Source organism: Bufo bufo, chromosome 1 (assembly GCF_905171765.1).
Source record: "Bufo bufo chromosome 1, aBufBuf1.1, whole genome shotgun sequence".
Lineage (NCBI taxonomy): Eukaryota > Metazoa > Chordata > Amphibia > Anura > Bufonidae > Bufo > Bufo bufo.
Genome location: NC_053389.1, coordinates 532,462,543 through 532,476,096, shown reverse-complemented (window position 1 = coordinate 532,476,096; position 13,554 = coordinate 532,462,543). Strand labels below are relative to the sequence as shown.

At 42.7% G+C, this 13,554-nt stretch overlaps 1 protein-coding gene across 2 annotated transcripts in view; it reads right to left on the bottom strand.

Annotated features, from left to right (window-relative positions):
- Window positions 1-9,908, bottom strand: part of HDAC10 (histone deacetylase 10) — a 67,261-nt gene extending 57,353 nt beyond the window's left edge. The window contains exons 1-7 of one of the 2 annotated variants that reach the window (XM_040412015.1): window positions 9,851-9,908; window positions 9,274-9,340; window positions 9,052-9,186; window positions 6,153-6,249; window positions 4,133-4,230; window positions 3,626-3,730; window positions 3,049-3,117 (exon numbers count right to left, since the gene is read on the bottom strand). In XM_040412015.1, coding sequence (XP_040267949.1) covers window positions 3,049-3,117; window positions 3,626-3,730; window positions 4,133-4,230; window positions 6,153-6,249; window positions 9,052-9,186; window positions 9,274-9,338 — 569 coding nt within the window. In that variant the 5' untranslated portion in view covers window positions 9,339-9,340; window positions 9,851-9,908. Of the gene's footprint in view, window positions 1-3,048; window positions 3,118-3,625; window positions 3,731-4,132; window positions 4,231-6,152; window positions 6,250-9,051; window positions 9,187-9,273; window positions 9,341-9,850 lie in introns of those variants that run through there. The other variant, XM_040412026.1, reaches the window with a different exon arrangement.
- Between the last annotated feature and the right edge of the window lie 3,646 nt (window positions 9,909-13,554).

The following is a 13,554-nucleotide window of genomic DNA, read 5'->3' as shown; positions in this document are numbered from 1 at the left end:
ACCAATCAAACATAAATAAATAAAAAAAAAAGTATACATATTAGGTATCTCCGCGTCCGTATCGACCGGCTCTATAAAAATATCACATGATCTAACCCCTCAGATGACCACCGTAAAAAAATTAAAATAAAAACGGTGTAAAAAAAGCCATTTTTTGTCATCTTACGTCACAAAAAGTGTAATAGCAAGCAATCAAAAAGTCATATGCACCCCAAAATAGATGCCAATCAAACCGTCATTTCATCCCGCAAAAAATGAGACCCTACTTAAGATAATCGCCCAAAAACTGAAAAAACTATGGCTCTTAGACTATGGAGACACTAAAACATTTTTTTTGTTTTAAAAATGAAATCATTGTGTAAAACTTACATAAATAAAAAAAATAGTATACATATTAGGTATCGCCGCGTCCGTGACAACCTGCTCTATAAAATTACCACATGATCTAACCTGTCAGATGAATGTTGTCAATAACAAAAAATAAAAACGTGCCAAAAAATCTATTTCTTGTTACCTTGCCGCACAAAAAGTGTAATATAGAGCAACCAAAAATCATATGTACCCTAAACTAGTACCAACAAAACTGCCACCCTATCCCGTAGTTTCTAAAATGGGGTCACTTTTTTGGAGTTTCTACTCTAGGGGTGCATCAGGGGGGCTTCAAATGGGACATGGTGTCAAAAAAACCAGTCCAGCAAAATATGCCTTCCAAAAACCGTATGGCGTTCCTTTCCTTCTGCGCCCTGCTGTGTGCCCGTACAGCAGTTTACGACCATATATGGGGTGTTTCTGTAAACTACAGAATCAGGGCCATAAATAATGAGTTTTGTTTGGCTGTTAACCCTTGCTTTGTAACTGGAAAAAAAATATTAAAATAGAAAATCTGCCAAAAAAGTGAAATTTTGAAATTGTATCTCTATTTTCCATTAAATCTTGTGCAACACCTAAAGGGTTAACAAAGTTTGTAAAATCAGTTTTGAATACCTTGAGGGGTGTAGTTTCTTAGATGGGGTCACTTTTATGGAGTTTCTACTCCAGGGGTGCATCAGGGGGGCTTCAAATGGGACATGGTGCCAAAAAAAACAGTCCAGCAAAATCAGCCCTCCAAAAACCAAACGGCGCACCTTTCACTCTACGCCCCGCTGTGTGCCCGTACAGTAGTTTACGGCCACATATGGGGTGTTTCTGTAAACAGCAGAGTCAGGGCAATAAAGATACAGTCTTGTTTGGCTGTTAACCCTTGCTTTGTTAGTGGAAAAAATGGGTTAAAATGGAAAATTAGGCAAAAAAATGAAATTCTCAAATTTCATTGCCATTTGCCAATAACTCCTGTGCAACACCTAAAGGGTTAACGATGTATGTAAAATCAGTTTTGAATAGCTTGAGGGGTGTAGTTTCTTAGATGGGGTCACTTTTAGGGATTTTCTCCTCTAGGGGTGCATCAGGGGGCTTCAAATGGGACATGGTGTAAATAAACCAGTCCATAAAAATCAGCCCTCCAAAAACCATACGGCGCACCTTTCACTCTACGCCCCGCTGTGTGGCCGTACAGTAGTTTACGGCCACATATTGGGTGTTTCTGTAAACGGCAGAGTCAGGGCAATAAAGATACAGTCTTGTTTGGCTGTTAACCCTTGATTTGTTAGTGGAAAAAATGGGTTAAAATGAAAAATTAGACAAAAAAAATGAAATTCTCAAATTTCCTCCCCATTTGCCAATAACTCTTGTGCAACACCTAAAGGGTTAACAACGTATGCAAAATCAGTTTTGAATACCTTGAGGGGTGTAGTTTCTTAGATAGGGTCATTTTTGGGTGGTTTCTATAATGTAAGCCTCGCAAAGTGACTTGAGACCTGAACGGGTCCCTAAAAATTGAGTTTTTGTAAATTTCTGAAAAATTTCAAGATTTGCTTCTAAACTTCTAAGCCTTATAACATCCCCAAAAAATAAAATATCATTCCCAAATCAATTCTAACATGAAGTAGACATATGGGGAATGTAAAGTCATCACAATTTTTGGGGGTATTACTATGTATTACAGAAGTAGAGAAACTGAAACTTTGAAATTTGCAAATTTTTCCAAATTTTTTGTTAAATTAGGTATTTTTTGGTGCAAAAAAAATAATTTTTTTGACTTCATTTTACCAGTGTCATGAAGTACAATATGTGACGAAAAAACATTCTCAGAACGGCCTGGATAAGTCAAAGCGTTTTAAAGTTATCAGCACTTAAAGTGACTCTGGTCAGATTTTCAAAAAAATGGCCTGGTCCTAAGGTGTAAAAAGGCTGTGTCCTTAAGGGGTTAAGTGAAAGGTATCTTTACATTCAGCAGAGCTAGCCCATTGTGCATGGCATGACAGACTCCCTTTAAAGAGATTGTCTCACTTCAGCAAATGGCATTTATCATGTAGAGAAAGTTAATACAAGGCACTTACTACAATGTATGGTTATTATCCATATTGCCTTCTTTGCTGGTTGGATTCATTTTATTATCACATGATACACTGCTGCAGTACAGCAGAGGTGGTTGTGCCTGCCAATAGACGGTGAAGGGGGCGAGCCTCCCTAGCGTCACCCGCGATGCTATGAAGGCTTGTTCCTGTCACGGCCTGTTATTGGCTGAAGACCCCCCCGCCCCGCCCCAGGATGTTTTGATCCATGCGACAGGGAAATGCAGCAGCAGCACTGCGGGAATCAGAAGCAACGCGGGTTACAGGGAGCATGGTAAGTATAACCAGTATGAGGGGCACGGACATATTGGTGGGCATTATAGGGATTGGATAGCCCCTTTAAGGTTCAGTGCAGGCCTAAGCATCTCAGAAAAAGTACCCCAAGAGAGTAACGTTTATTTTATAATATTTATGTCTTCATGTAACTGTATATAATGTATATTAAATATTTCTTATGTACATAATTATGTCTATTTTATGAATTTACTGGAGTACAATATATACATATGTACAATAGACATATACATATGTACAATTTAAAACCTTGTGTATTTATGCAAATCCACTATCACTTTTATATTTGTATATTTTTGCAAACCTCGGGTCATCTTCAAAGATGTACTGGATCCCTTGTCCATGGTGAACATCCCAGTCAACAATTAGAATTCTGTACCAAAAGTGGAAAAGAGACATTTTGACAAAAGGAACAAAAAATATAAATCAATATACAGTATGTCACTTGCTAAATATTCTATCTACTGGAGCATGCAGTCTGTACCGTATATCACACAGACATAGTGGTGTGTGTCAACAAGGCAACCCCATAGTTGATCTTGGTTGCATCTCCGGTCAAAAGTTTATCATTATTATAGTATAATATTATGTAAAAAAAAGTATTTTAAAAAGTTTTTACTAAAAAGAGAAATACCCTGGTCATTATGGGTTATATCACGTCTAAGCTTTTACATGATAATAGAATAGCTTTGTATCCATACTAGTCACATACTTACAAAAAGTACAGTGTGTGCTTGAACCTCACATAATAGTTTATTATTAAAGACAGAACTATAAATGGTCAGTCTCATTCCAGTCATATCTGGCTGACTAGCTTATTTACAAGGCCCTTTTGTAATATGACTATAATCTGGCATATGACTAGTGTCTTCATCACTCACCTCTGAACTTTGTACTTGCTTTTCGCATATTCTGCAGCAACTGCAACATTATTAAAGACACAGAATCCGTTACTTGCACTTCTCTGACTATGATGCCCTGGAGGCCTGAAAGATACAATACAAAACCAATGGAACCAACAATTTAGGAGCGATTTTCACATCCGGGTGCAGTCTGAGGGTGAACACTGACACTTTAAAACCAATGGGTCATAAGGAAAATCACAGTATGTACTATTTCACGTCAGATTTTCACGCAAGGCTTGCCCATTCGAGTCAATGGGTCTGTGAAAAAAATGGAAAGAGCACAGGCGCCATCTGTGTGTGTGGTCAATTCATGGATAGTTAGTATAAAACTCTAGCTTTACATTTGTCCCATCTATGATACCATGGAAGCAGGGATAGTTTCCCAGCCACATAGTACATCACATTGCAACTGTGTCAGTCAGACGTCTATGGCAGCGTTAACATTTCCAAGGGGAACAACACTTCCCATCAATATTTCATTACCTTATAAGAGCCATTCCATTCTGAACATCTCCTGACATCACTGCATCAACAAGCTGTAATGTGCCACCAAGTGACAGCTTAGCACAGCGATACGAGTTCTGCGGAAAGTGACATATTTACAATATGCACAATGTCTACGCCGATACAAAAATGTACATACCGTAAATGATTTCTGGAAATGCCTCTGCATCGGACAGTACCAAATATAGAAGTTTATTCAAAGAAAGAGTAGCCAATAAATTACAACCATCAGTTTTCATCCTATAACACTTTATCCAAATGGAAGGAGACATCTACTAACCAATAGCCACTGGGATACCCTGCGCCAACCATCAAGGAATTATAGCCCTGGCTGGCGGCCGCTTACAGAAATGCATAATGCTACTTTATTCATTTCAAGAGATGATCAGTCATATGTTAACCTCAACAAATCAGATGTATATATAAAACCAAGGCCTAGTTCACACGTCCCCAAAAATCAGACCAGGAACTCAAGGAGAAAAAAAAAGAATTATATTATATATATATATAAATATAATGGAACGATTTACAATTCTTCTCTTTCTTGAATTTCACTCCTGATTTTGGCTTATGAAAAAGTATGAAAAATATTGTAACGGTGAAGTGTGAATGAGGCCTAAATCTACTAAAACTCAAGTAGAGAGGGGTCCCAGGTTTCGGACTCCCACCAATCAGATACTGATGACCTATCCAGAGGATAAGTCATCAGTATCAAAATCTTGGAAAACCCCTTTAAATGCTGGTGGAGGACGGATCCTGTGAGAGAAGGCTGTCTCTGAGAGGAGGATGCCATGGAAAGTGGCCACGCCTGATAATGCCAATCTTAGTGGCAGCAGCTATACCCATGGTGCTATGTCCCCCAATGAAGAGCGAGATATGTTTTTCGTAAGTTAAACTGACAATAACAGATACAGTACACAGAAAAATGTAACAAGTTACATCAAATAATTTTTGTGCAGATTTTATGTGGTATTCTTGTGTCACATGAATTCACCCTTAGGCCTCTTTCACACGGGCGTTGCGGGAAAAGGTGCGGGTGCGTTACGGGAACACCCGCGATTTTTCCGCATGAGTGCAAAACATTGTAATGCGTTTTGCACTCGCGTGAGAAAAATCGCGCGTGTTTGGTACCCAAAGGCTTGGGATCGGTGTTCTGTAGATTGTATTATTTTCCCTTATAACATGGTTATAAGGGAAAATAATAGCATTCTGAATACAGAATGCATAGTAAACTAGCGCTGGAGGGGTTAAAAAAAAAATATATAAAAATTTAACTCACCTTAGTCCACTTGCTGGCGCTGGCGGCATCTCGTCTGTCTCCTTCTGTGCTGAGCATTCATTCCAGGACCTTTGATGACGTCACTCCGGTCATCACATGATCCATCACCATGGTAAAAGATCATGTGACGTACCATGTGATGACTGGAGTGATGTCATCAAAAGTCCTGTAACTGTACTTAATGCTCACCACAGGTCCTAATTCAACAAAGGAGACAGAAGCAGATGCCGGGCTCCGCGATCAAGTGGACTAAGGTGAGTTAAATTATTATTATAATTTTTTTAACCCCTCCAGCGCTATTTTACTATGCATTCTGTATTCAGAATGCTATTATTTTCCCTTATAACCATGTTATAAGGGGAAATAATAATGATCGGGTCTCCATCCCGATCATCTCCTAGCAACCGTGCGTGAAAATCGCACCGCATCCGCACTTGCTTGCGGATGCTTGCGATTTTCACGCAACCCCATTCACTTCTATGGGGCCTGCGTTGCGTGAAAAACGCACAAAGAGGAGCATGCTGCGATTTTCACGCAACGCACAAGTGATGCGTGAAAATCACCGCTCATGTGAACAGCCCCATAGAAATGAATGGGTCCGGATTCAGTGCGGGTGCAATGCGTTCACCTCCCGCATCGCATCCGCGCGGAATACCCGCTCGTGTGAAAGGGGCCTTACAGATGATTTCACCTAACAACCTGTTCAGTGGCAGAGCCCACCTTATGAAAGTATGCCGCAGTGTACTTCTCTGATGTTTCCTTCAGTTCCTCTAAATCCATAGTCTGAGTACTCTTAACTACATCAAGGTATTCAGGACTGAAAATAGATTGTGAGGATATCAGTGAGGTCAGAATATACAAATGAATATGGCAACTTAGACATTAAAAATTAAAATGCTATTCTTTTATCTTTTCATCTAAACAAATAGGGCTCATGCACATGACCGTATATATCTTGCGGTCCGCAAAAAATACGGATGACATCCGTGTGCATTCCTTATTTTGCGGAACGGAACAGCTGGCCCCTAATAGAACAGTACTATCCTTGTTCGTTTTTTGCAGAACAGAAATACGGACATACGGATTAACTTCCTTTTTTTCTGCGGACCCTTTGAAGTGAATGGTTCCGCATATGGTCCGCAAAAAAAAAAACGGAACGGACCCAGAAAGAAAATACGTTCGTGTACATGAGCGCTTAGGCAATGATCTGAACAATACATCAGGGAAGATTTAATAATCCTGCCTTAAAGGGGTTATGCCATGAAATGAAAATAGGACATCATATAGTACATGACAATACCTTTCTAATAAAGCCAGAACCAGCCCTGGACCTGACATGGATCCAGAGATCTCCATAATCACTGCTCCAGTTGCTGTGCTAGATTATCAACAGCCTGGCAGCTCATGGGGGGTGTCCTTTCTGCTGCATCTCTCCCCCTGTAACTGCCACAGCTTCTATCTAACAGAACATATGGCTGGTGGCAGTTAGATTTAGGCCTCTAAATTCAGGACCTGTGGTGACATCACTCCGGTCATCACATGATCCATCACCATGGTAAAAGATCATGTGATGGATGATGTGATGACCGGAGTGACGTCACCACAGGTCCTTGACCTGTAATTAATGCTCACCACAGGTCCTGTTCAGTAAAGGAGACAGAAGGAGATGCCGGCATCGCAATCAAGTGGACTAAGGTGAGTTAAATTATTTATTTATTTTAACCCCTCCAGCGCTATTTTACTATGCATTCTGTATTCAGAATGCTATTATTTTCCCTTATAACCATGTTATAAGGGAAAATAATAATGATCGGGTCTCCATCCCGATCGTCTCCTAGCAACTGTGCGTGAAAATCGCACCGCATCCGCACTTGCTTGCGGATGGTTGCGATTTTCACACAGCCCCATTCACTTCTATGGGGCCTGCGTTGCGTGAAAAACGCAGAATTTAGAACATGCTGCGATTTTCACGCAACGCACAAGTGATGCGTGAAAATCACCGCTCATGTGAACAGCCCCATAGAAATGAATGGGTCGGTATTCAGTGCGGGTGCAATGCGTTCACCTCACGCATCGCATCCGCGCGGAATACTCGCCCGTGTGAAAGGGGCCTTAAACTGAGTGCGTTCAACCAGCTCAGTGAGAGGGACAAAAATAAGGAAAAGGACAAACAGCAGGTGGCGCTATACAGATACATCTTGCTGAATAACTCACTGGCTATAGTAAATTTTTAATTACATGCAATTACAAAAGTGTTTAAATCCAGGTGCTGGTTTGAAAAATGTAGAATATGTTTCCAGACACAACCCCTTTAGGGTACAGCCACATACAGCGGCCATGCTGCAGGTTGGATGCAAAACCACGTGACCATTAGGCCCCTTGCAGACGAGCGTTCCTCCTGCAGCGAGTCCCCATCGCAGCACCCGGCCTGACCTCCCAGCACTGATGGGATTCACATAACATTATATTGATTTATGATGGCATGTAACCCTTACAGTTCTGGAATGTATTAGACAGCACTGGCATAATGCTGTCCGTGTTATCCAATACATTCCAGAACTGTAAGGCCCCCTGCACACGATCAGGATTGCGTGCGGATTTTCCGCACGGATTTGCGTGCGGAAAATCCGCACCGTAGGTCATGTCCATTGTATTCTATGAGAATTTGAAATTCTCAATGCACACGATGCGGATTTTTTCCGCGCGGATTTTGACCTGCGGTGCGGATTTTAAAATCCGCGACATGTCAATTAATTTTTTTTTTCCTGACCGGATTTTCTTCATTCACTTAGTGAAATCCGCATGTGGAAAATCCGCACCGAATCCGCACGCAAATCCGTATGCAAATCCGCACCAATTAATGCGGATTGACCGCACAGATTTGCCTGCGAACACCTGCGGATTTCAGTGCGGATTCTCCGCACATGAATCCTGAACGTGTGCATGTACCCTTAGGGTTACATGCCATCATAAATCAATATAATGCTATGTGAATCCCGTCAGTGCTGGGAGGTCAGGCCGGGTTTTGCGATGGGGACTCGCTGAGGGAGGAACGCTCGCCTGCAAGGGGCCTTAAAGGGTTATTCCCATCTTGGACATTGGGGGCATATCGGCGCATAACAGCCGAGCAGCACATTTGGCTATTTTCGGAGCCCGCACTGCCAAAGCCGGCCACCGCTCCATTCACTTCTATAGTGCTTACAGAAATAGCTGAGACTCAATGTCCAACATGGAAATACGCCTTTAACTATGAAGTCAATATGATGCTGCTGTGTCTCGTATGGCCCCACGTTACTTGGCCACATCCCGGCCGCGGCATGGCTGTACCCTTACACGGGGCATCTCATCAGGCAAATGGTTTGTTCCCAATAACATCCTGCTTATCAGAGGAGATGAAAGCTACATTTCCATGCAGCAATTATCTTCTCTGTATGGGGACGAGCGATCCCTACTGGGATTGCTCAACTCCATGGAAAATCATTGCTTCTGGACATCAGAGACCGTAAAAAGCCCAGCCTAAGGCTCCTTAGTGACCGCCGTAAAAAGGCGTACAGGCAGTCACTAAGGGGTTAAGTCTCCTTTCCATACAAAGGAAGTAGAAGTGCTGTTCAGTGCAGACCTGTGGACGAGGGTTATCTCTTCCTCCGTGGCCTCTCTGACAGGTACCCGGACACATCTGTTTACAAGATGATAATCCTGGAGTCTCTTGAAGGAAGAAGACAGTCTCTCCGGCACCTCAATAGCACACTCTGGGCTGCCAGAGACAAAAAGTCACAGCAGTATTCCATTTATCTCCAGCCATAGCGCCAACATATTCTGAAGCGCTGCACAGATTACTTACTCATCCCAAAGCAGCTGATAGCTCATCATTTCTTCATCATAGACCAGCGCTGTGCCGGACGCCATTGCTGGAAAACACGTCACATTAATGAGACATTTCTAAGGCTCCATGCACACTGCCGTGTCCACAGACCACGGATCCGCACAATTTTCTCCCTCCCATTACTACAAATGACTATTCTGGTCCACAATACAGAGACGAATAGAACATCTTCTATAATGGGCAGAACGGCCACGCGGATCCGCTACAAATATGGCTATGTGCCTGGCTCCATAGAAACGAATGGGTCCGTGTGCTTAGTGCAGAGCATACAGATGAAAAAGACGGACTATTCATATCAGATGCTGAAATATATCATCCAGATGTTACTTCTAGGCAAAACATCTGCCCCTAAAATAAATAAACATACTGTGCAAAAGTGTCCACCACATAGGTGACAACTCACAAGGGGACACTACTGGTTGTCACCCATCTTTCTCAGAAACGTGACCTGTGAGAAGTTCCCCTCACAATATAACTGCGGTCCTCCCTGTGCAGCAATGGTCTCCGAAGACTCTGCACTGAGAGCAGCACTTACCTCCTAGCGGCCGCAGACAATATGGAGGCTGGAGGAGCCCACTGTCAGGAGTCGGCGCCAGCGGTGCACCGTCCAGTACAGGATGCCACAAGCGCCGGAAACGGTGCAGGCGCCATTTTTTCGAAGACCAACAGGTTTGCCACCAAGTTATCAGTCTATGCCCAGGAAACAAAATCGTTGTTTTAAACATCTCTTGGTTTTTCAGTCTGGAATAATAATAATATGGATCCGAGTCCTGCCAGCTAAACGTGACAGAATAGACCGATGTATTGCTGTTACTAATGATACAAATTCCATAGAGGAAAGTGCCTTGTCGGCAGAATGGGGGCCTCACGTGCCCTATTTTGGTGTCCATAGTCTGTGCTCCCAAGTGTCCCTCTTTTTGATCCTTAAATGTCCTTCTTTTCACCTGGGGAATTAATGCATAAATGTGCATTAATAAATGTACTAAATTGCCCCATACTAAGGTGTCTGTATGATTTCTACCTGTATATTAGACCAGAACTTCATTATTTGGTGCAATTTGGACCTTAAAATATCTATAATCTGATGATTTATGTGCAAATATTAAAAATGGATACCGAAGCACAAGAAAAATATTTTCCTGGGGCTCCACATGCTGGAAAAAAAAAAAAAATTCAAGGAACTTCTACTCGCCTAACCGATCCCCAGCTGCTATAGTTGTGCAGAGTTAGAGGCGTGGCCTAGTATTAAAAAAAAACTGCTGTGTTGCGCGCCGCATATATTGTCCCGCTGCGATTTTTAAAAGTTGGGAGTTATGTAGTCTGCTGCTATGCATACTGGGGAAGATTTATCAAACTGGTGTAAAGAAAAACTGGTTTAGTTGCCCATAGCAACCAATCAGATTCCACCTTTCATTTTCCAAAGGAGCTATGAAAGCTGGTGGCTACGGGCAACAGCCAGTTGTGCTTTACACCAGTTTTTAAAAACCTACCTCCCAACTTTTGAAATGGAGTCACAAGATCAGCGTCATGCGAAGTACACTGAGGCAAATGGTTTTACACTGTCATGCCTCTCAGTCCGCCCAATGCCTATCTACATATGCCCAATCATGTCCACACACAGCAGAATGCCCTCTTAGTGCCCTTAAGCAATAGTTTATTGCCGCTTAGTGCCCCGCACAGTAGTTATGCCCCTTTAGCGCTCCTATACAGTACAATGTCCTGTAAGTGCCCCCACACAGTAGTTATGCATCTTCAGTGCTTCCACACAGTAGAATGCCCTCTTTGTGCCCCCACAGAGTACTTATGCCCCCTTAGTGCCCCCACACCATGACATGTCATAGTCCTTGCAGGGCATCCGCCGAAATTTGGGACAGTTGGGAGGTATGTGCATAAGCGCACCAAATTTTTACTAACAGGTTCATGCTGAATCTGTGAGGAAAAAAAGTGACGTGTTCCAGCACACGCTGTCTTCCTTGGATCCATTGCTCCTAGGGGAGAATACCTTCATAATGTGCCATCTGATTCAACAGGTTACAGTTTTTCTGTCAAAAATTCTCCAAGTGAAAATGAAGGCTTACATAAGTGCAGTAGGTGTCCGTAGACATGATGGCACCTTGCAGCTGATTGGTTGTATGGAGCTGTGATGTCATTGTGAAGCCTTAGGCCTTATTCAGACGGCCGTAGTGTTATGCTGATCCGCAAAACACAGATACCGGCCGTGTGCATTCCACAATTTGCGGACCACACATGACAGCAACCATAATAGAAAATGCCTATTCTTCTCTGCGATTGCAGGCAAGAATAGGACATGCTCTATCCAAGGCATGGCCAACCTGAGGCTCTTCAGCTGTTGTAAAACTACAACTCCCACCATGCCCTGCTGTAGGCTGATAGCTGTAGGTAGCCTGGGCATGCTGGGAGTTGTAGTTTTGCAACAGCTGGAGAGCCTCAGGTTGGCCATCCTTGCCTATCCTTTCCACATCATATTGTCACAGCTGTGTCTCGGTCTGCTGGTTGCCTAGGGCAACATGTAGTTTATGCATGATGTGTGTACACTTCTCCTTTAAGGTTTGTTTCCCTTCCCTGTCTAGGTGTGGTCACTAGGTGCTTAGATTGCCTGTGGCTGGTAGCCTGGAGTTTAGTTGTCCTCCAGCCTCTGTTGGTGCATGGAGCTATGCTCCTGCCTTGGGTATTCCATCTGCCCAGTAATTGAGGGGCCACCTAGTGAGACATACTGTCACGGTGGGGAGTGGGGGGAAACTCCCCACCGAACAACGATAGGGAGCAGGAAGAGAAACTAGGCCTGGACACAGGGAGCAAGTAACCTCCTAAAGCATCCCTAATCCTCGCCCTGACTCCTATCCGTATGAGCGGACCCAGATGGAAGGAGGGCTCATACACCGGAACCTGGGGCCCTACTAACCCTAAAGATCCCTGGATTAGTGAGAGGACTGAGACGACCTCTTCTTCCAAGACATGGATTAACCAGAGTCTCCCACCAGCCTAGATGCAGTGAAAGGGGAAGGCAAAACAAACTAACTGTCATGTTCCAGAGTGGGGTCATCTAACCCCTAGAACATTCCACAATGAAAGGAATCCCCATTAGGGTGGGTTCACATCTGCGTTCTGGATCCCGTTATGGCATGCTTATAACGGAAAATAAAGGAATCCATAAGACGGAAGGACGGATCCGTTATACTACACATAGACTTGTATTATGACGGAAGTCAAAACAGAAGCCTTTAAAGGCATTCCTTCTTAATAGAAGTCTATCGGAATCATAATGAATCCATCCCGTTTCCGTTATGCAGAATGGAGAAAAAAGTCCTGTTGACAGGACTTTGTTTTCCGTCTTGCATAACGGGAACCAGAATGATCTGTTATGATTCCCATAGACTTCTAAAGACGGATCAAAACGGAATGCCTCTTAAAGGCTTCCGTTTTGACTTCCATCTTATGGATTCCGTTATTTCCCGTTATAACCATGTTATAACGGAATCCAGAATGCAGATGTGAACCCACCCTAACATGCACATATAACGAGAAGACAGTGATAAGCAAAACTGTATCGGCAGGTAAGAAACCAGTGGCAAGAATAACCACTGGGACAAAAGCACAGGTATACTTTGTCACTTACCAGCAGTCCACACCACAACAACTGGAACCCATGAATTTGTACTGGAACCCAAACCCCATACAGGACACCGTACAAACAACAATTTTTTTGCGGTGTGGAGGCACAGACAGAAACACAGCGGAAGCACTCCGTAGGGTTCCGTGCCTCTCTTCCACACCACAGCTCCGGATTGCGAACCCATTCAATACGGCCGGGCAACGGCCATGTGCATGAGGCCTAAGACAGATAGTAATGCCTCATAAGATAGTTATCAGTCATCATTCCCCATATGTCTACTTTATGTTGGCATCATTTTGTAAATGTCATTTTATTTTTTTAGGACGTTAGAGGGCTTAGAATTTTAAAAGCAGTTTTTCAAATTTTCTGCAAAATTTCCAAAACCATTTCTATAAGCACCAATTCAGTTATAAAGTGATTTTGAGGGGTTTACATAATGGAAATCCCTAATAAATGACCCTATTTTAGAAACTACACCCCTCAAATTATTCAAAACTGGTGTTACAAACTTTGTTAACCTTTGAGGTGTTCCACAAGAATTAAAGGAAATTGGAAGTGAAATTTCTAAATTTAATTTTTTTGTAGATTTTTTTATGTTAATTTTT